Source organism: Dipteris shenzhenensis, chromosome 31 (genome assembly GCF_047967505.1).
Source record: "Dipteris shenzhenensis isolate YYH24624 ecotype China chromosome 31, Dip_SZ_1.0, whole genome shotgun sequence".
Classification (NCBI taxonomy): domain Eukaryota; kingdom Viridiplantae; phylum Streptophyta; class Polypodiopsida; order Gleicheniales; family Dipteridaceae; genus Dipteris; species Dipteris shenzhenensis.
Window position 1 is genome coordinate 47,858,791 of NC_141626.1, and position 20,769 is coordinate 47,879,559.

Sequence of the window (20,769 nt, forward strand, 5' to 3'; positions counted from 1 at the left end):
ATGGCACCACAACCTTGGCGGTGGATTTGCTTGTGAAGTGATCCTCGCCCTTAGGACTGGGCACTCATTTGATGTATGATTGGCCATGCAGTGTGGACACTAAACATTTTCTCGCCGTGGATATGTCTGAGTTGGCAGCTGAGACAAGTGAAGTTTTTATTCCATGGCCTGCATCATGTCTTCTTTCAACTTCATGGTCATGGCCTCTAGGCAATCTTCATTTGATGTTTCGGTAGTGGACTTTGATTTGCCCTTTTTCGAGCACTTATCTCGTGCACTAGATCTGCCATCATTACTGCTAGTGTCAGAGTCTGTCATGCCATCCTCGATGTCAATGGCTGCTGCATGAGCAGCACTGAACGTTTCATAGCTGCTAATCTTTTTCATATCCTTTTGGATTTTCTTTCTTAGTCCTACAATAAACCAGGTCGTGAGGTACTTTGCATCTGGGCGTGGGTCGCATTTGGCGATTAATCTTTGCATCTTACCCAAGTACCTGCGTACATCTTCTTGCCAACCTTGTCCGATCTTGCTTAGTTGGAGAGCGGGATCATCTTGTAGCCTCTTTGTTTGAAAGCATAGTTTAAATTTTGTTTAAAGCAGGTCCCATGTGGTGCGCTCTTCCACTAGAAGGTCTAGGTACCATTCAGACGCTTCATCAGTTAAGGCCATGGGAAACCAAGCCACCTTGGTTTCATGGGATTCATCTCCACTTGCTCGGCATGCTGCATCAAAATGCTGGAGGAATCGGGCTAGATCTCCCCTACCATTATATTTGGGAAGTTCCAGTTTTCCCAAGGGGCGCCTGCCTTGAGTGTTATTATTTCTTTGATTAAAGAAATTGTCAGCCTTTGCATTGAGGTTGATATCCCCATCATTGTTTCGCGATGGCGGCTAGTCATCTTGTGGCATGGAGGAGTTAAAGGGATTGATTGAATCTCAGGGGGGGATTTGGGGTAGAGGATTGTCGAGGGCCGTGGTTGTAGCGGAGTTGTATGCAGATTTGGTGAGAGTTAGAGTCGGAGGCATTGGCCGGAGCATAACTGCATGTAGATTGGGTGAGGGGGGTAGAGAGAGAGAGAGAGACGGGAGGGGAAAGAAGAGAGAGGGGGTAGAGAGAGAGAGAGAGAGACAGGGGGGGTGGTGGTGGAGGAGGGGGGGGGGATGGAGGGAGGGAGGGGGGGGAAGGGGTGGTGGAGATGGAGGGGGTGAGGTAGAGATGGAGGAGGGGGGGTGGGGGGGGGGAGGGAGGGAGGGAGGGGGGAAAAGGGGTGGTGGAGATGGAGGGGGTGAGGTGGAGATGGAGGAGGGGGGGTGAGGGGTGGGGGGGGGAAGAAAGGGTGGTGGAGGGGAAGAGGGGGAGGGGGTGGTGGTGGAGGGGGAGATGGAGATGGAGATGGAGGAGGGGGGGTAGAGGAGATGGAAGGGGGGAGGTGGAGATGGAGGAGGTGGTGGAGATGGAGGGGGGGAGGTGGTGATGGAAGAGAGGGGGGGAAAAAGGTGGGGGCATGGTGGAGATGGAAGGGGTGGAGGATGGAGGGGGAGATGGAGGAGGGGGGAGTGGAAGGGGTGGTGGAGATGAAAGGGGTAGAGGGTGGAGGGAGAGATGGAGGGGGGGGGGGGGGGGGGGGGTGGTGGAAGGGGTGGAGGGGGAGGGGGAAAAAATAAAAAAAGAAAAAACTTGACGGATGGAAAATTTTGGCAAAAAACGAAATACTTTGACGAAAATCCAAAGGGAGGAAGAGATGGTCACCTGAATGCTCTCCAAGTCTTTCTTGATGTAACGGGATTGTTGAGGACCAATAGACGGTGGGTGGATGGCTAGGTTATCGGGCTATGAGATGAGCTCGAAGTAACTTACCATGTGAGGATGGGAGTGGTCAATGGAGAGGGAGGAGTGTCTTGCGTAGGGCTCAGAATGGGGAAGAGGATGGAGACAAGATGTGAAAGAAAAAGTATGAGAGGGATGGGTGCTCTTTAATAGGAAAGGAGGGGAAGCTGTGGATTTAGTCAAACACATGTGCACCTTTGAATTTGTCCAAGTTTGACTAGAGAGGTAGTTTTAATTTTTCTTTTGGGTTATGGCATTTAGAACCTTTAATCATCGATTGCCCATAACTTTTGGTGGTTGTGTCAAAATGTGCTTCCATAAAAAGGAGAAATGTTTAAAATTTCAAGCTCTACACTCTGACAACCATCACATGGTTTGATTTATTCCTTAAGGTGCTGTTTTTCCAAAAAACATGCATTTTCCTAAACCGACGAAGAGTTTCAGCTAGGAAATTATGATTATTATTTATTTTTTACTTGAGTTGGAAAAATTTTAGCTCTCCTAGCTCCTTGAGTGATATGTTCATGAAAGTTCAAAGTAGTCTGTTTTTTTACACATACCTGCGTATGTTTACTAGTTACTTAAGATGCTAGTCTCCCCAACAACAGTGCCAAATGTTGGCTCTTTCCCACGGCTTCTGCGGGAAGAGCAAGGTATACTCAGTATGTAAGGTTCCGAGGCTTTTTGTCACCTACAGATATATCAGGGTTGTCATTTGTAGTATACGTGTAGCTTAGGACCTCGAGTCGTGTTCCGATGAGAGACGTAGGCTTAAGTATGGTAAGCAAACATAGTACATGCATGTGTAAAAGGCACATGTATCATCATGGTTGAGGTGATGAAGGCTTTCCTCTTCATTGGGGGTTGTAGGGTTTAGGAGGAGTTCAAGGGTTAGAGGGAGTTTCAGGGATAAGAAGGAGGTTCCAAGGTTTAGAAAGAGGTTCCAGGGTTTAGAAGAGGTCCCAGGGTTAGGAGTTCCAAGGTTTAGAAGGAGGTTCCCATGTTTAGAAGGTTCTAGAGTTTAGAAGAGGTTCCAATGTTTAGAGTAGAGTACATGGTGGAGAACTCATCTCCCCTGTAGATCATGGAGATTAAGGGTTGAGGAACTAAGGGTTTAGGGGGAGCATAGGAGTGGGAGAGGAAGAAGGTGTAAGAGCATGGGGGAAAGAAGAGAGAGGAGGGAGGAGGAGGAGGAGGAGGAGGAGGAGGGAGGAGGAGAAGGGAGAAGGAGAGAGGAGGAGGAGGAGGAGGGAGGAGGAGGAGGAAGAGGGAGGAGGAGGAGGAGGAAGAGGGAGGAGGAGAAGGGAGGACGAGGAGGGAGGAGGAGAGGGAGAGGATGGGTTGCAAGGTTGGAGGAGAGGGGAGGAGGAGTTGCAAGGTTAGGACATGCTTTTGGACGTGGAGTGCAAGGAAACATGGACACTTGAGACAATTGCTTGGAATATCAAAGTAGAACTCAACACAATGCCCCGAAGAGTGTGGGCTTCATTCCATTATGGGGTATTTATACAAGTTGGAGAGCTTCTCTCTCTGCATATAGGAATTGTAAGACATTCTCTCTCTACATGTAGAACTTGCATATAGAAGTTGCATGTAGGAGTTGCATGTAGAACCCGCATGTAGGAGTTGCATGTAGGAGTTGCATGTAGAACTCGCATGTAGGAGTTGCATGTAGAACTCGCATGTAGGAGTTACATGTAGAAATCGTATGTAGAACTTTCATGTAGAAATCATATGTAGAACTTGCATGTAGAACATGCAAGTTGGATTTCTACGAGGGATTATTTCTAGCCTTATGCAAGTACAAGCGGAGCTTTGTCGCGACTTTACACACACATTCTATTCCACCTAAGTCCATGTTGGCACAAAGACAACAATGTATCCAATTATTGATGTCACTTTGGGTCAGCTTTTCTGGTCTTGAGCTTTATCATTGCTAAAAGTGATGTGTATTTGGTGATGTGTATTTGGTGGTTGTGGTAGAAGACTTGTCATCAATATTTCTTGGTATTGTGGGCTTGATTTCTCCTATTCCCATATTTATTTTGACAACAGTATCTCTATTTCAGATTGTGATCCTACCTACTCCCCAATCATCGAGTACTAGAGCTTCTCTAATCCATGGTCTTCCCAACAATATTTGGTATGCTATTGAACCTTTGGGAAGATCCATGATGGTGAATTGTATGATGACGTAGACTTTAGCAATTTTTTTTGGCACATTATGTACAATTTCTAGTGGCTTCATCTTAGTTTGGTTGGCTAGGTTTATGTTGAATATGGCAATCCTCATTGGTGCTAGTACCCATGTTTTAGAGCTCTTTTTCTAGGATGTTGAAACACTCTTGCCCCACCACCCACTATTGTAGGGCATTGGCCAAAGGCTTTTATGTCATCCCTATCATGATATTTCAGTGAGATATTCTTATCTTCCTCTTTGAGTGATTAGGGACCTTGTGACATTGTAGGGAAGCTAATGAGGAGTAATCAAGCAGGCTAATGCAGCACCGTCCAACTGGCACTAAGGTGTGTGTAGATACATTATCTTTTGGTTGGAAGTAGGTTCAATCATTGTGTCCATGCTGGGTGGTGTTGGTACACTTGAATATCTTGCTTAGCTTTAAGGCTTGATATTGAGATTTCTCAACTTTTGCATGTGCTTGGCAGTTCTTCACTTTGTTTTAAAACTGGTAAGGCTCTTTGCATTCTTGGAATTCTTTTCTTTTGAGTGGAAGATAGCTTTTGTCATGTTGGTTCTTTTTTCTTCCTTATTATCACAAGTACCAGCTAGGATACAACACTTTGTGTTGCCACACTTTTCCTATCAATTCCAATGATTTCAAAGGGTACATCTGGTTTTAATTCATTGTCTTGTTGAGGCTTTACTCTGAGTGGACAATCCATGCATGCATGCCTAACTTCTCAATCTCTACACACAAGTTAAAATGTGTTTGGGATACCTCTATGTGGCCAATTTGCTATCTAATGGTTTTTCTCACATCTAAAGCACTTGACGGGTTTTTGATATGTGGTCAGTCCCAATTTATTTGCATACACTAGGATTGTCCTTTTTGCCCTTTCCACGTAGTACATGGGGTACTTTGATTTGCACTCACATTATATCTCTAATACAAGTTGGAGTTGTTGAATGGGACTGTAAATGGAGGAGTGGGAGCTTGGGCGTATTGTGGAGGGTTCATATTTCACAACAACTGAGGTGTTTGTGTTGTCACAAATGTGGGGTTGAGTCTTGAAATTTGTACATGGGGTGCAAGCACTGGCTTCCTACAGATCGGTATTGGTTCCTGTTGGTATTATTGGGGCCTGGGTTGTGCAACCCTCATAGGGTAGACGCATGTATTTCCATCATGGCCTAAAACATTGCAAATTGGACACCATAACCTTGGTGGTTATGCCACTTCTAGTGGATCGGTCTACTTCTTAGGATTGGGCACTCATTTGCAATGTGGTTAGCCATATAGAGTGGACACTACACATTTTCTCTTCTTGGGTACTGTGGCTAAGAGACTCATAGCTTCTTCTCTATGGCCTGCATCATTTCCTCTTTCATTCGTGTTGCCATGGTTTCCACCCAATCCTTAGTGGTGAAATCCTTGAGAAAGTACTTCTATTCTCAGAAGACTTGTTGTCATTATGACTTGATTTATGGTCATCACTATTGACGTTGAAGTCAGTCATGCCATCCTCAATGCTAATTATTGTCATTATGGCTTGATATATGGTTATCATTGTTGATGTCAAAGTTGGTCATGCTATCCTCAATGCCACTTGTGGCTTCATGAGCATCATTATAATGCTCATAGTTGTTGACCTTTTTCACTTCTTTTTGAATGGGATGTCTTAGCTTAAAAATGAACCATGCATATAAATACTTCTCGTCAAGATGATGGGCACAGCTGGCTATCAACCTCTTTATTCTTCCCAAGTATGTTATGACTTTCTCTTGTTTATCTTGTTGAATATTCTCAACTTAGAAGGTAGGGTCATCTTGTAACCTTTTAAGCTGGAATCTACTTTTGAATTAATTAAAGAGAAGATCCCTTCCTCCACAATAACATCAAGATACTATTCAGAGGCCTCATCGATCAAGGACATGGGAAATCAGACTGCTTTTCATCCAATTGTGTTGCTAGCATGGCATGCTATGTCAAAGAGTTGGAGAAATCTTTAAGAGTCTCCCCATTCATTGTTCTTTGACATTTCCAATTTACCTAAGTGTCTTCTCCTATTGTTTTTGTTGGCATTTTTGCATGATTGATTGAAGACATTTTCAACACCGACATCTCCTTCATTGTGTGCCACGTTGCTTATTAAGGGAGAGAGGCTGAATTGCTGCTGGAAAGCATTGAGGGTACAAGAAAGTTCTCAAAAGTAGGAAAGTTCTATTCTTCTTTTGAATCTAAAGTGCATCAAAAATTCTTATTTTTTGCCTTCAAGTGGGTGCATAGGACTATGAAGTACTATTTGACTTTGACCTTCAAAAATGTCCAAAAGTTACTAGGATGGGTCAAAATCACTGCCTACATGGGGACATTTAGTGGAGCCAACACCTAAGGAAGCAGAGGCGCATTGCTCTTGAGGTGGAAGGGAGTGATATGAAAAGAGTGGGGAAGAACCCTAGGGACATGGCACCAAAGGGGGCGACACTTGTTGTGATGGACGAGGTCACGAGTAGGAACACCAAGGAGGGGCAGAGCAGGCATGTGCGCACACCATAAATGGCAACACCCCCGAGGTGGTGATGGTGATGTGTCTCAATTGGCACGAAATTCAGTGAAGGTGGCATATTGACTTAACTTGGAGGTGGAGGAGAGATACAAAAATAGAGGGACTTGCAAAACTGAATGGGAAAGGAATGAGGAGTGGGATTGTTGCATTTAGAGGGTTGATTTTTGGGATTGGTTCTTAATTTGCTTAAGTCACCATTGTAATTAAGATAAATTATCATAATTTAGCAAGAATTTGGAAGTGTTTTTGCACTTCTTTGCCTTGAGAGATGTGATGTTGATGGTTTTCAAAGGGCATTCTTTCTCACGCGAGCAAACACGTGATTTGGTTTCACTTTAGGTGCTAACCTCTAGGTAACCTCCCCAACAGTGCGTTGTTATTTCAAATTCCAAGGATGTTGGTCACCTATAGTTATGTCGTTGCTCGTTGTAGCATAGGTTCTCGAGCCGCATTCTGGTGAGAGGTATAGGCTAAAGCGTTGAAAGCGTTTTTGGGTTATGCTTGGATGAAAAAGAGATGATGATGACAAAGTCTAATGGAGGTTCTCACCTCCATTTGGGTTCAAGGGTTTGCCAGGTTTAGAAGGAGAATAGGGTTGAGAAAGCCAAATAAGCAAGAGTTTGTACGTAGACCCATTTCTGGCAGGACAAAGACTTAGCATCGTGGGGATTATGATTCTCGCTCTATTTGAGTGTAGATGCAATGGCACCATGATTGCACATTGGATCTTGAGGGTGCCGAACAAAATTTTGAGAGAGGTGTGTTATAGGATTGTAGGACCACAAGGCCATTTCGAGGACAACAAAAGGCATCGTATGGCATTCTCATGTGTCCTTTTTTAGTATTGACTTAATCATCACATGACAACAGGTTGTTTCACTCCCTGAACGTTTTTCCGAAGGGTTGGCTTCATATTGAAGGTTCTCAAACCTTTTGACAAACAGAGTACCAGACCAGCTTTGCAATTTCTAATAAACACGAAGTCCAACAATCTAGCAATTCTTACATTTATTAAACTTCAATATGCTACAAGAATTCCCAACATGTGAATCTCACCCATATTAGCATATCAGAATAAGTTATCTCGCAACTCAACTCTTTGTGACCCTTCCAAAACCATTTAATCATGATAAACAAGAGTTCTAGTCAACTGAAATGAGACCTTTGAAGCAAAAATCCAACATGCCCATGAAAAAGCAAGTTTCTGGATCAGATTCACAGCAAATTATCCCCTAAGTGTAAAGAAGAGAGTTTCATTGGCACATAATAAGCTCAAAATGTACTGGAATTATAAACTCCTGGGCTTGTAAATTTTTCCAACGACAGCCTTTCAAGTTACATTGGAGACCATCATTAATGGTGGGTGAGTGGGGGGTGTGTGTGTGTGTGTGTGTGTGTGTTGGGGAGGGGGGGTGGGGGGTTTGGGAGCTGTAATTTGAAGCATTTGAAGCAGCGTTATCATAAAAATGATATTAGATATCTTCGTATCATCTGCTCTGTTAAAAGTCAGGGGTTTTGCTCACTTTGCCACCAATTTAATTATTTGTTGATATGCTCACTTATGCAAAATCCCCCCCCCCCAGGGCCGCCGCACTTAACCCCTGCTCCAGTTTTCCAAACTCCAGCCTGCCTCTCATACAACCATATGACCAAAGCAGCAAATACAAGAGCAAAGACCATTGCTGTCACATTTGCTGAAAATTAGCTGCATTGTCGTCCAAAATAAAGATCACCAGTAGTCTCCACAGGAACAAACCCCATCCTTGTAATGGTGGAAGCGGTTATTGTCCCTAACAAGAATCTCACGCTTGACTAGCTTAGAAATGAACTTGGTGGCTGTGTGGCAATCACCACAGACCCTGAGGTTTTTAATGATACGAATGGGTGTCCCAGGAGGCGTACTAATGAGCCCAAAAGCAATGGCTAGCTTCTCACTGTGATGGTAGATAGAGAATTCCTTGGATGATGTCATCCTTGCATCATGCAGTACAAAGCGCGTGTCAGGTACATAACCTGCTTCCTCTAATTTTGTGGATAACTTCTCCAGCTCTGCATAGATATCTTTGCTTTGTGGATGTGATGTGTCTTCGGAAAAGAATGTATGCATGTGATTTCGTACCTGAATATAACAACACCCAGGTAACTTCTTCACTCCTCTGTCCTCCATCATCTGCCTCACTTTCGAGTGATCTTCCCACCTGCCAGCTGCAGCAAAGACATTTGATAGCAGTATGTATGCAGCAGCGTTCCAGGGGTTTAACTGAAGAACTTGTTCTCCAGCATGCCTTGCTAGCTCTACATTCCCACAGATCCTGCTGGCACCAAGCAAGGCCATCCATACGACCTCCGGAGGTTCAATTGACATTCTTTTCACAAAATTCTCTGCATCCTCTAGATGTCCAGCGCGACCAAAAATATCAACCATGCAGGCATAATGCTCTGCTGAGGGATCGATGCTATACTTTTGCTTCATAGATTTAAAATGGTGCCGACCTTGATCAACAAGTCCAGCATGGCTACATCCATGGAGGACACCCACAAAAGTGACCTTGTCTGGCCTCACGCCCTCCTGTTGCATTCGTTCAAAGAGTGAAAGAGCCTCATTGCCAAGCCCTTGCTGTGCATATCCTGCAATTATTGCAGTCCATGAGACCACATTTCGCTCATGCATGTTGCTGAAGACTTGGCGTGCATCATGGATGCTCCCACTCTTGGAATACATGTCAATGAGGATGCTTCCAATAATGACATCAGAATCAAAACCCTTGCTAATGATTTGGGCATGAACCTGCTTTCCATGATCCAAGGCAGCCAAGCTTGCACATGCTTTTAGGACACTTGCAGAGGTGACCGCATTTGGCTCCACACCCTCCCCTTGCATTTGTTGATATAATGCCAAAGCTTCCTCACCTACATCTTGCTGAGCATACGCTGTGATCATTGTAGTCCATGAGACAACATTACGCTCACACATTCTGTCAAACAATTGGCGTGCTTCATCTACTCTCCCAGTTTTAGCATACATGTCAACAAGGGCACTCCAAATAAAGATATCGAGCTCAATACCACTTCTGACGAGGTGGGCATGGACCTGCCGCCCCAATTCAGGGGCAACCAGGATGGTACATGCTTTAAACACCATGACATATACAAACTTATCAGGGACTATACCTGCTAAGTTCATCTGCTGAAATAGGTAAACCGCCTCATTGCCATGCCCCTGTTTGGCATATGCTGAAATGATAGCAGTCCATGAAAACAAATTATGAAGGGACATTTCATCAAAAGCTTGGCGTGCATCCTGCAAGCTGCCACACTTGGCATACATGTTGACAAGCGTGTTGCCAAGGAATGTGACTGACTGATATCTGCTTCTTCTAAAATGGGCATGCACTCGTTTGCCCTCCTCCAGGGCTTTCACTCTGGTGCACTCCCTCAAAAGGAAAGCATAAGTATTGATGGATAGCTGAATGCCTTGCTGGACAAATGAGTCAAAAACCCGTAAAGCCTCTTCCAATCGCCCTTCCTGGCAAAGCATGCCCACATCTGTACCGATATCAAAAGGATCGATACTCCTGGCCATCCTGCGAGGGTCACAACCAATTTTGTCAATTAAAAAGAAAATAACCCCTCTTTCCAAATTCAACATACCAAAACAACGAGCAGCAGTTGACAAGAAAGTCAGACCTGACGTACTCCTGGCTTGAATCTGCAAAGTTCACACAGTGAAAGAGGCCAGTCAGGCGTTTTACTCCGACAAAGGAGTGTACTTGAACCATAGACATAAAATTTCTCAAACCCTTCATCCTTGTAGTTTCCATCATTTGTCAATCCAAACTGATTGATGGGCACATCCATCTCTTAAAGCTGCTAGATAGATTACCATGTAGCCCATATGTAGCTCAGCAGTCTACATTGGCGTGGCAAGGGCCTGGGAAGAGAACGGCCATTTTGAATTTGGAGCATTTGGGGGTCCCTAAAGGTGTTAAGAAACGATCTGTGGCCAACCAAGTTGACCAAACAGTTGAGCAGCCAGAGAGATTGGCTGTTTCGTGTGAACTAGCCAGCTTTTGCAAAATCCTTTGAAGCAGTAAGCCAGGGGCTTAAAGGTTGGAGATCCGTTATATGCCTCGAAGCATACAGTTTCAATCACTAGAAAGTGTGATGACCATATACTTCAACGACAACTGACTTCAAGTAAGGCACTTTTATAGTTTAGAGCCAAGGGAGGCTTGAGTTGAGACGATGGCCCTTGAAAGTGAAATTGCTTATTTTTGTGTTTATTTTATTTTTTTTGGGAGAGTACCATTTTCTTCCCCCCCCCTCTCTCTCTCCCTCTCTCTACATTTTCCCAAAAAAAGAACTTGAATGACTTTTGTCATTCATAAGGCTTGCGCAAAAGCAGTTGGAGCAAGGGTGAAGCTTTTAGGCTACATCACAATAATGTGGGCTTGGAGAGAGAGAGAGAGAGAGAGAGAGAGAGAGAGGTTCAAACAAAAGGTTTTGAGAATTGGTGCCTTTGGTGAGAGAGAGAGAGAGAGGTTCAAACAAAAGGTTTTGAGAAGTTGGTGCCTTTGGTTCTCAAATTACGATTTTGTTGTTGATAGAGGAGAGAGAGAGAGAGAGAGAGACGGGGGTGGAGGGAGGGAGAGAGAGTCACACACACACAACACCCATAGGGGAGGGGAGAAACAAGGGAGGAAAAGGGGGGAGGGGAGGAGAGAGGAGAGAGAGTGTGCTCGCCATTTTTTTGCACACTCGCCAAAAACTCACACCCATGCATTTGTATGGCGAGACATGCACATTTTCTCAATTTCGAGCATGCAGAGTGTGGAAGTATCAAAACATTGTGACTTGGGATGCTTATATCATACATGTATGTGATGGTCACAAAACTTTGCAAAGAACTTTAAATAAGTCCCATTCTTATACTCTCAAATTCATATGATCATACATCATTTGGGTGGTGGGACATGCACATTTTCTCATTTTAAAACATGCAAGGTGCTTAAATATCAAATTGTGCATCCGTGTGCTTATACTATATATCTATGTTGCTAATTGTCATAAAACTTTGCAAAGAAATTTTAATGAGTGAGACCCTTATACTGACAATGATTCATAATGATTGGACATCAACGATATAGTGGGACCTGCGTATTTCTCATTGTCAAACATGCAAGTGTGTAAGTGCCAAAAATTTGTGCATAAGTACACTTATATCTTAGGTGTGTATTGCCAATGGTCATAAAACTTTGCAAAGACCTTTCAATGAGTAAGACCCTTACGCTTGCAAATATTAGTAATGATCGGACATCGTTCGTATGGTGGGACGTCGCATACACATTTTGAACATGCATAATGTGTCATTGCTAAAAATTGTGCATCAATATACTTATTGTTAACAACCATTCAGCATGCTAACGGATCTGGCCTATCCAAACCCTATGGGTTTTGAGCTAGAAATGGCTCTGTTTCAAAGTAATCGTCGGGATCACCCACAACTTGGCAAGGATAACACAAGAGCCATTTGGAGACAAAGGAGGGTTGAGAGAATTAGTATATGCCTTGGCGCCAGATGGGCCCAAGTGGTTGTAACAAGAGAGAAAGTGTGGTACAAGAATAGGGTTGGCCCTCACTTCGAAAGGTGACTAGTATAAAAGGCCAAATGCTTGACTTTGGTCTTCATTGTGGAATGGAATAGAAGCTCTCTTTTCTCTCATTGAGTTTCCTTGTTCTTCCTTGTGAGTTGTCTTGTAATTGCCACTCTCCCTTGCTCCCATCCCCCTCCCTCATGCTATTTTTTTCCTTCTCTCCCCCTCTCCCCCCTCTTCCCTTTTTCTCATGGAATAACTTGCACAGGACCCGGTAGATGCTTGGGTGACACAAGCAGGTTGTTTGTGCATATGGAGCTCCAATAAGGAGTTGTTTGAGAGTAGAGACTTCAATGGCATCCCTCAAGATCCGCACAAGATGAGAGTCACCACCGGAGATTACACATTTTTGGCACTACTATCGGGGAGTTCAAGATATGCTTCCATAATGCATATAAGCTTTCTATCGACATCTACCCATTGCACAATGCTTCTAGCTTATCTAAAGGTGTTGTTAGTGGAGTATAGGCTAGTTTAGATGGAGATAAGTGTTGTCTTGGTGTAGGAACAGTATAAACTTACTTCTAGCTCAGTGGCTGGAACATCATGCAACCATGGTTGCTTCAGCTCAATCACTAGTTATGTGATAGTCCTAAACCAGTGTGGTTGAACAAACACTCATATATTTATTTATATAGGGCTATAGTAAAGAAAGGAAACATATAGATCAAGCTCCCTATGTATTCCATAGCAAAAATTCATTCAAAAGGCTTGTTTTTGTTGAAGATCAATGCACACTAGGCTCTAATGGTTGTTGCAAGAAAAAGGCAGGTACATGAGTCAACATTACAATAACAAATGATAGAAGAAATGTATTATTCACTTACTTAGGGTGATAAGGTAAGAGGATGAAAGTGATCAAGGTGAAGTCACAGAGTTTTTTGTTGTTTTTTATTAACACATTGTAAGAGTAGCTAGCAGGGATTATTGCTAAGGTGTGTATGGAGTCCATTTCACTTATAAACACCAAAAAATGAGTTTGAATTTGTTTGAGTTGGCACAAGAGTGTGTTCTCAACCACCACCTTCAAATATTCTCATTTTGATGCTTTTAAGTGGTTGTTTTTTGTGCTATTTTGTTTGAAATAGGTAGAATAATTAGTGTGGTTTTCATTTGTGCTCTTTGACCTTGAATAAAAACTTCAATATCTTTAGAGAGCATCAAAAACTAGTCGACGATTGTGTCAGACTAGGAGTCCCTGCCATAAATTTAAAGCAACAACTATATAACACAGCGCGACTGACATGTGAACTGACAGTTGGCCACCTACCCCCACCCACCTCAAGAACTTGTTGCTTTATCGGTAATGTTTTATTAAGTCGTTGCTATATCACTCACTGCTTTATTGACCCATTGCTTTATTGACCCGCTGCTTATCGAGTCGTTGCTTTATTCAGTCACTGCTATATCACTCATCACTGCTTTATTGTTACGACTTCCTAAATTGCTGCTTTATGGTTAATGCAATGACATACGCGTTAAGGGTTAGGAGGGCACAGTGACTAATTCTAATTGGGTAGCCAGACAGAGTAGGCGACACATGCACTTGAGGTTTGAGAGGGTGATAGGATTTGAACCTGAACCGGAGGATAGCACTTCCAATAACGTCCTAACTGGTCCAAACTAGTACCACATTGTCAGTATTGTCCGAGATCTCAACCTTAATTTCATACTCAGTGCAAGGTCCCGCACACACTGAATCCTCAAGTTCAAAGGACGGTATGAGCTTCGATGCTGAGATGGGGGAAAACATGAACTTAAATCCGAGGGCCTCTATGGTTCCCAACTCTAGCTTGTAAGGCCCCAATCCCCCACCCTTCCACAATAGCCTCGTGAATTATGGAGTCATTCTCCATTCTCATGAGATGGTTTATCTTAGCTAACCTTGCTTGGCATGGTGAATGTAATTTACGAGCTATTAGTGCTCTTCAACAAGATATAGAATTTTAATAAAAAAAGAAAACCATAGTATGTTAGTGTAAATATGTGAAATTGACAATTGAAAATTCATAACAAATTTGAGGTTGTCAATTCTAAATAAAACTGTATAGCCTTAGGTATTTCAATAACTACAATATTCTTTTTGTTACTTTGTAAGAAAGAATAACAAGATCTTATACTAGAGGTTTTTTTTATTGAGGCAAAGATACTATTAGCTAATAGGAGTTCGTTAAGTTTGAATTCTTTGTATACAAATAATTATGAATTACTTGTAAATTTTGTAGAACATTTCACTCTTGCTATCATATTAAAAATAAACTATAAGATTTCGTAGACTATGTATTTGTCTACTGTAGAAAGGATTTAGAGGAAAAAATCAATATATTTGCCAGGCAAAATAGGGTGGCTGAGGAGCAGCAAGATCCACCACCAACCACAATATTCAATAATGCACCCAGTCCCATACGCATATCAATAGAGGGACGCTCAAGCCCGCACGTATAGTTCTATGAGGGGGAACCCTCCTTCACAAGCACTTCTGAGCCTTGGGTATCCAGGTATTGACCTCCTAGTCTTGAAGGATGGAGGGCTGATCAGATGAATTTAGGGGATAATACCTTCCCAATATCAATGGCCACTCGCCCCGATATATTTGCAACTTGGGGAGGAGCTCTAGAGGGAACCCCCTTTCCCATGTCTTCATCCTATAGACTGGTCCCAAACCTGAATATACATACCAACACCCATACCGATAAGACCAATAGACTCGAGCCCACCATGTTTGCTGGCTCCACATCCCATGAGCCCATGAAAATATGTTCCAATTCTTACCAGGCTGGCAAACTTTTATAATCTACCCCAAGGACAACCCAACATTGGCACTGCACCAGTACCCCAATCACCTCTACCCATGCAATAGACGGTACGCATTGATGAAGCAATTGAGGACCCTTGTGCAAGCACTAGGAAGGGGGGCAATGCCACCAGTAGTCATGGGGAGGGATACTAATGCCTCACGCAGTCAACCGATCATGATCTCTAAGCTCTTCACTAAGTTCTTAAGTGAAGGAGATCCGGGACTCTCCCATGTTGAAGGTTTGAGTAGATCTATGAAACCTTTGGAGACATTGGCAACCTAGACAAAGTGAACACGTTCGGGCTTAGCCTTGATGGCAAGGTAGGATAGTGGTATAGAGCCCTTGGGCCTGAAGAAAAGATCAACTGGGAGACTCTATGAAAGGTTGGAAGGCCTCCATAATGGGATTCACTCCCACAAGCCCAAAGTGGAGCCCGATCAACCAGTTGGATGAAGTTGAGCAAAAGGAGCATGAAACCTTTCAAGAATATATTGCCAGGATCAAACATCTAAATGCCCCATGATGATGATCATCTGCTACCTCGATTCCTCATTGGATTAAGTGATGCTAAGTTGCATGATCATTTATTCACCCTGAATCCCACATCCTTCGAGTTGTGTAGCAGGACTATTGTGCTCCTGGATGATAACATGAAGGATAAGGCCTAGCTCGAGAAGTCACTAGATGCTCCCTCCATAGTATCTCATTCCGGTAAGACCATTAGCTCTGTCGAGGGCAAGGAAGATGCCCAAGTGACTAAGGCCACAAACATGGATGCGGTAGCCACAGACCTTTTGAATCGAGTAGCCCAACAACTCAAGGGTGGGCTAGGTAGGGAAGGCCCGAGTAATCCACACTTGTTTCCATGGTAAGACAATGTTGTGTGGGATATGCAAAGGCAACCACTCGATGAATGAGTGCCCTCGCATAAGGCCAAGGCTATCACTCTACTGTGTTCATGGTACTAGGTGGAAATCATGAAACTTCACAATGCCCTTACCCTAATGTCAATGCCCCCACCCATGTACCAACAACGGTAACCATTGTCCTTAACGACGCTACCTAATCTCTATAATCAGGGCCAAATAGCCTTACAAGGAGCCCCCAGGCCAACCAAGGGCCAATGCGATCTCAAAACTTGCCATTTCCACCACCAATTCAAGGACCACAACCCCCACCACCCCACATCGCTCCCATAGACTAGGTAATCATTGAGGAGCCACCAAGTGAGTGGGAGGACCTTGACTACATCTTACCAGCATCTGAGTCATCTCCCTACGACAATCTCGCCATTATGTGATGTAGGATGAGCAGTACATTCCGGTGTATTAAACGACCCTTACAATGTAGCAAGCCATAGACATGAAGGCCATGAATTGCAAGCCATCCATCCAATATTATACTTGCCAAGGTTGGCATCACGCTAGTGAGTGTCCATACAAGACCATTGCTAACCAGGCCATAGCTTGTTGTAAATGTCAAGGGCCTCATTTGCTTAGGGACTGCCCCTGATACAAGGATGATCAACCCACACTGAGGCCAACTGCAACCAATTCAAATACCCCATTGTGCTCGGCTTGTGGGGTGGATCATCTCTATAAAGATTGGCCTTTGATAAGGAACCTTAGGCCGGCATCCGCCAATCCAAAAGCCAGTATTAACTTACTAAGTATTGAAAGGGGCCAAGTATCCTCAGTATCACTGAATGATCACAAGGGCCCAAGCCAAAGCCATGAGTAAGGAGCTCCATAAGCAAGCCAATATGAAAAGGATGGTCATGTCCCAATTTAAGGGCAAGGGTCGAGCGAATGCAATTAAAGTGGGGGAAGGTTGAAACCGAGCCATTATCCAAAGTGGCTCAAATGAAGAGATTACAATAGTTTCCACCTCGACATCAGCAGGACTTGGCCAACCAAAAAGGGAAACCACCAACACCGTGGTTTGAGGTAAGGCCAATGAGACACAGTCGCAAAGATGAGGTTCAAGCCCGGTGGGATGTAATGGATACCCCGACCCAGCCACTGAGAAGCAACTCTAGTTCAGACACAATGGTAAGTCTAGGATTTCCAGGAGAGATTTGAGCAACTGCTTAAGACTCTTAAGAACATGGACACTATTCACCCTAATCATCAAGTGCCAGAGGGAGCTGTAAAGCCCCTTCCCACCCTGGATAAGGTGGATGAGATTGTTGCGAACAACACTTCATTAAGGAAGTCTCTATTGCAACACAAGATGTTCGAAGGGGACCCCTGACTTGGCCTCAAGCTGTAGAGGATGAACCAATGTCTTTTTGTTTGGGTTTGAAGAACCCCAGTCCAAGGGTAGAGAACCAATTGGTCAACCGCGAGATGTGGCCAGGCTCACGGGTTCCTGTCCAAAGAAATAAATTTGCCATAGCCGCCTTGCTAAAAGTAAATCCCATCCTTTGGAGACATCTCTCTAATTATATAAACGAGCAAATGGTCAACCCAGAAGAGCTGGACACCAATGTTGTTAAGGCCTCGCATGGAGAGCCGAATGTGCTAAAAATATATGTCAATAAGCTAGGTCAACACTTCAAGAGTGATGACACAACCACTGTAATTCCAATTTTCTGCCACAACAAGAAGGCCATGATCATCTTGGATGGCATAACTTGTGTTAGTATCCTCACCAAGCATTGCTGGGAAAAATGGGGAAAACCAAATATGGAGAGCACCAACCTGATTATGAAATTAGCTGATGGTGTGACAGCCCAGCCAGTGGGGGTTCTAAGGGATATAAAGATCAAAACTTTCTGTCTCATCTATCAAGTTTGGTTTGTGGTGATGGATTTCCACAGGTAACCGGATGACTACAATGTTATCCTAGCCAGACCCTTCATGTGTGCCGCAGGCCTAGTACATGAATGGGCCTCCAATCGAATTTATCTATGCAAGACGAGAAAATTGTGAGGGTAGACCTATTGAATTGGAAGGCACACCCTATGATTGGCAATCTGCTTGTGGCTGAGTTAGGGACAACTCAGAAAACCACCCCCATGAATGTGTTCCAAGCCTATAATGAAGAAGATAAAGATGAGGATCAGGATGAGCACTAGTACGCTCCGCTACAGAGCTTGAGTTCTCCCCAAAACACTAACACATTGATGCACATTCAATGGACCATCAGGGAGGAATGTATATTCTCCTAATCCCAAGTGGAAATATTGCCTTCTTGCATGCTCTCCCCCACTCTTAATCACATAGCACAGGACGATATATTCTCTGGCAAGACTATGATGTGCCTCACGTGTTGGATGCAATAAATTTCTTGTATTGAGGCTTGTTGAATTTTCTACATTGCAAGCTACATCACTGTGTCCATACATCTTATTCTATTGTCGTCAAAGACCGACTTCTACACTCATAGATTCCACAATTATCCACAAACTTCTAGTACCTTGTGTTTTCAACCTTGTTCTTTGTATAGTATGAATGTGGGGGGCCATGTGATGGTCCCCCCACGTTCCATCCAAAAATCTTCTCGTATGAGACCTTACTGAATGTAACCTCTCTGCTATTCCTTTTTCCACCTTGTGTATAAATTAAAAATTTGACCCCCATAGATGGTATCCACTCAACCAACTACATAAGGATCTATTCCTTAGCAAAGGAAAAATAGCTTAATCAAATTACCAAGCATCATGCTCTGACCATGAGACAATTGATGAATCTCAATCCAATGTGTCCCAAGGAAGCAAAGAATTTAGAAAGCAAGAAGCATGGGTAAATTAACAAAACCATCCTTTTCCCATCTATCTAAAACTGAGGGTTGACCATCTATGCATCACTATCAATCTGGTGATGTGGATAGAAATTCGCCCCTTACCCTCAATAATAATTTTGTGTGTGTGTGTGTGTGTGCATGCGCACGTGCATGTGCATGTGTTTGTTCACTTTCTTTTGTTGCTCTAGGTAGTAAATAAAAAATCTATGTCATAAAATATGACAATTAATTGAACCAATAATGGCATGCAAATACGAAAGCTGATGTATATAAAAACTCACGGTTGACCATCTCAAGAAATGATGTCTGTATAAATGAATAGGGGGGCTATGAGAGGAAAAAATCAATTAGGCCATCCTCGACTTTGGGGGCAAGGGGGAGGGATAAATTGTATGGAGGGATAAGTTTCCACGTGCCCCCTCTAGATTTTTCTTCATTACCTTGCACAATGCATATAAAGACAAGCCTTCGCAAGCTTCTTTTGACTTTACCTCTTGCCTCATTTATCCAGTTGTTTCGTCCGAAAATAGATCCTTGGAGCAGCGCAAGGTGGTAGAGCTCAAGAAAAGGGGATTGAGTCTGAGAGGAGTAAAGAAGGTGTTGAGAGATCGGAGGAAGATCATGGGGGGCTAGGGATTGCTAAGGATGGTAAACAAGTGGATAAGGGAGTATGTGAAACCATCTAAGGGGAAGGGCGAAGAAGCAGCTTCAAGAGGAGACTGATGCAAAGAAGTGAAAGGGTGAGAGGGGGGGAGGCGGACATAAGGGAGGGGGTAGGCAATCAAATTGGCCTCGGCTAGCTTCACAGAATTGTGTTAGCATTTGCCAATGTGAAAGAATACGCTGCAAGAGATTTGCAAGAGTTTTGAAGCTGGTAGTTCCTCTCTGATCGAAAACGATAGTAGAGGTGGGAAGGAGACGAAGGGGAAGCACAAAGCTAGATGCTGGGTGCAAATGGCTGTAGGTTGCAATCCGTCCACGTGGTTTTTCCAAGGCAAGGTGGAGCGGAATGGATGGCTAATTAAGATTATCTTAACTTAGGAGGGTTAATTAAGATTAGGGGGTCTTAACTTAGGGTAGATTAGCAATTATTTTTTAAAGAAAATTTTGCAAATCCAAGAGCTTCTGTAGATGCAATGTGATGTCTGATTGCACAGACAGTTGAAACACAAAATTACAAGCCTAGTGCAACAACTCCCATCAAAATCCGATGCTTAAATGAGTAGATCATGAATTTTAAAGATTAATAGACCCATTAGACCCAAATGTAAAACTCAAATGCATAATGTGAATGCACGATTTATCACATTACATATGCATACGTGTTAATGTTTGTAAATCTATATAAAAATCTACCACATATGTGCAATGATACATATGCACTTGTATATAGGCATATATTTGGAGGATCACATTCCCTTGCAAGGCCTAGATTGTCTAAATCCTTTTTGGTTTGTTACACATACTTTGCCCATTGCACCTCTCAACTTTCCTAAAACCATCCCTCAACCTTCCAACATGGTTTTGGTTGTCTTATACCTAACATGTTTGATATCTTTAGTGCCAATGTATTGCTAGATGGAAACATAATCAATCTTGGTTTGTGAGGGACATTCATTTGAGTAAATTTGTGAAATTATTTGATTTAACCTAGCCTAAAAGTGTGGGATTGTCTCTTAGGATAGGGCAATTCCAAGCTCAAACCTTTGTAGGCTAGATTATTGTGGTTGTTGCTCTATTGTAATTCAATCACATGGAAAATTTAACCCCCTTAGATGGTATCCAATCAAGCAACTACATAGGGATTTTTTACGCAACAAAGAAAAAATGCTCAATTAACTACCATGCATCATGCTCTGACCATGAGACAATTGATCAATCTGGTGATGTGGGAAGATTACCCTCAGAAACAACTCTCTCTCTCTCTCTCTCTCTCTCTCTCTCTCTCTCTCTCTCTCTCTCTCTCTCTCTCAATGGGTCTTCACATTCT

General features: G+C 43.3%; 1 protein-coding gene across 1 annotated transcript in view; it reads right to left on the minus strand.

The window, feature by feature from the left end:
• Positions 1-8,113: 8,113 nt before the first annotated feature.
• The window catches only part of LOC147881555 (pentatricopeptide repeat-containing protein At2g27610-like), a 31,404-nt gene continuing 18,748 nt past the window's right edge, over positions 8,114-20,769 (minus strand). Inside the window, exons 2-3 of the mRNA XM_087402412.1 lie at positions 10,268-10,405; positions 8,114-10,164 (exon numbers count right to left, since the gene is read on the minus strand). Of these exons, the coding sequence (XP_087258538.1) occupies positions 8,310-10,164; positions 10,268-10,405 (1,993 nt within the window). The 3' untranslated portion in view covers positions 8,114-8,309. The remainder of the gene's footprint in view (positions 10,165-10,267; positions 10,406-20,769) is intronic.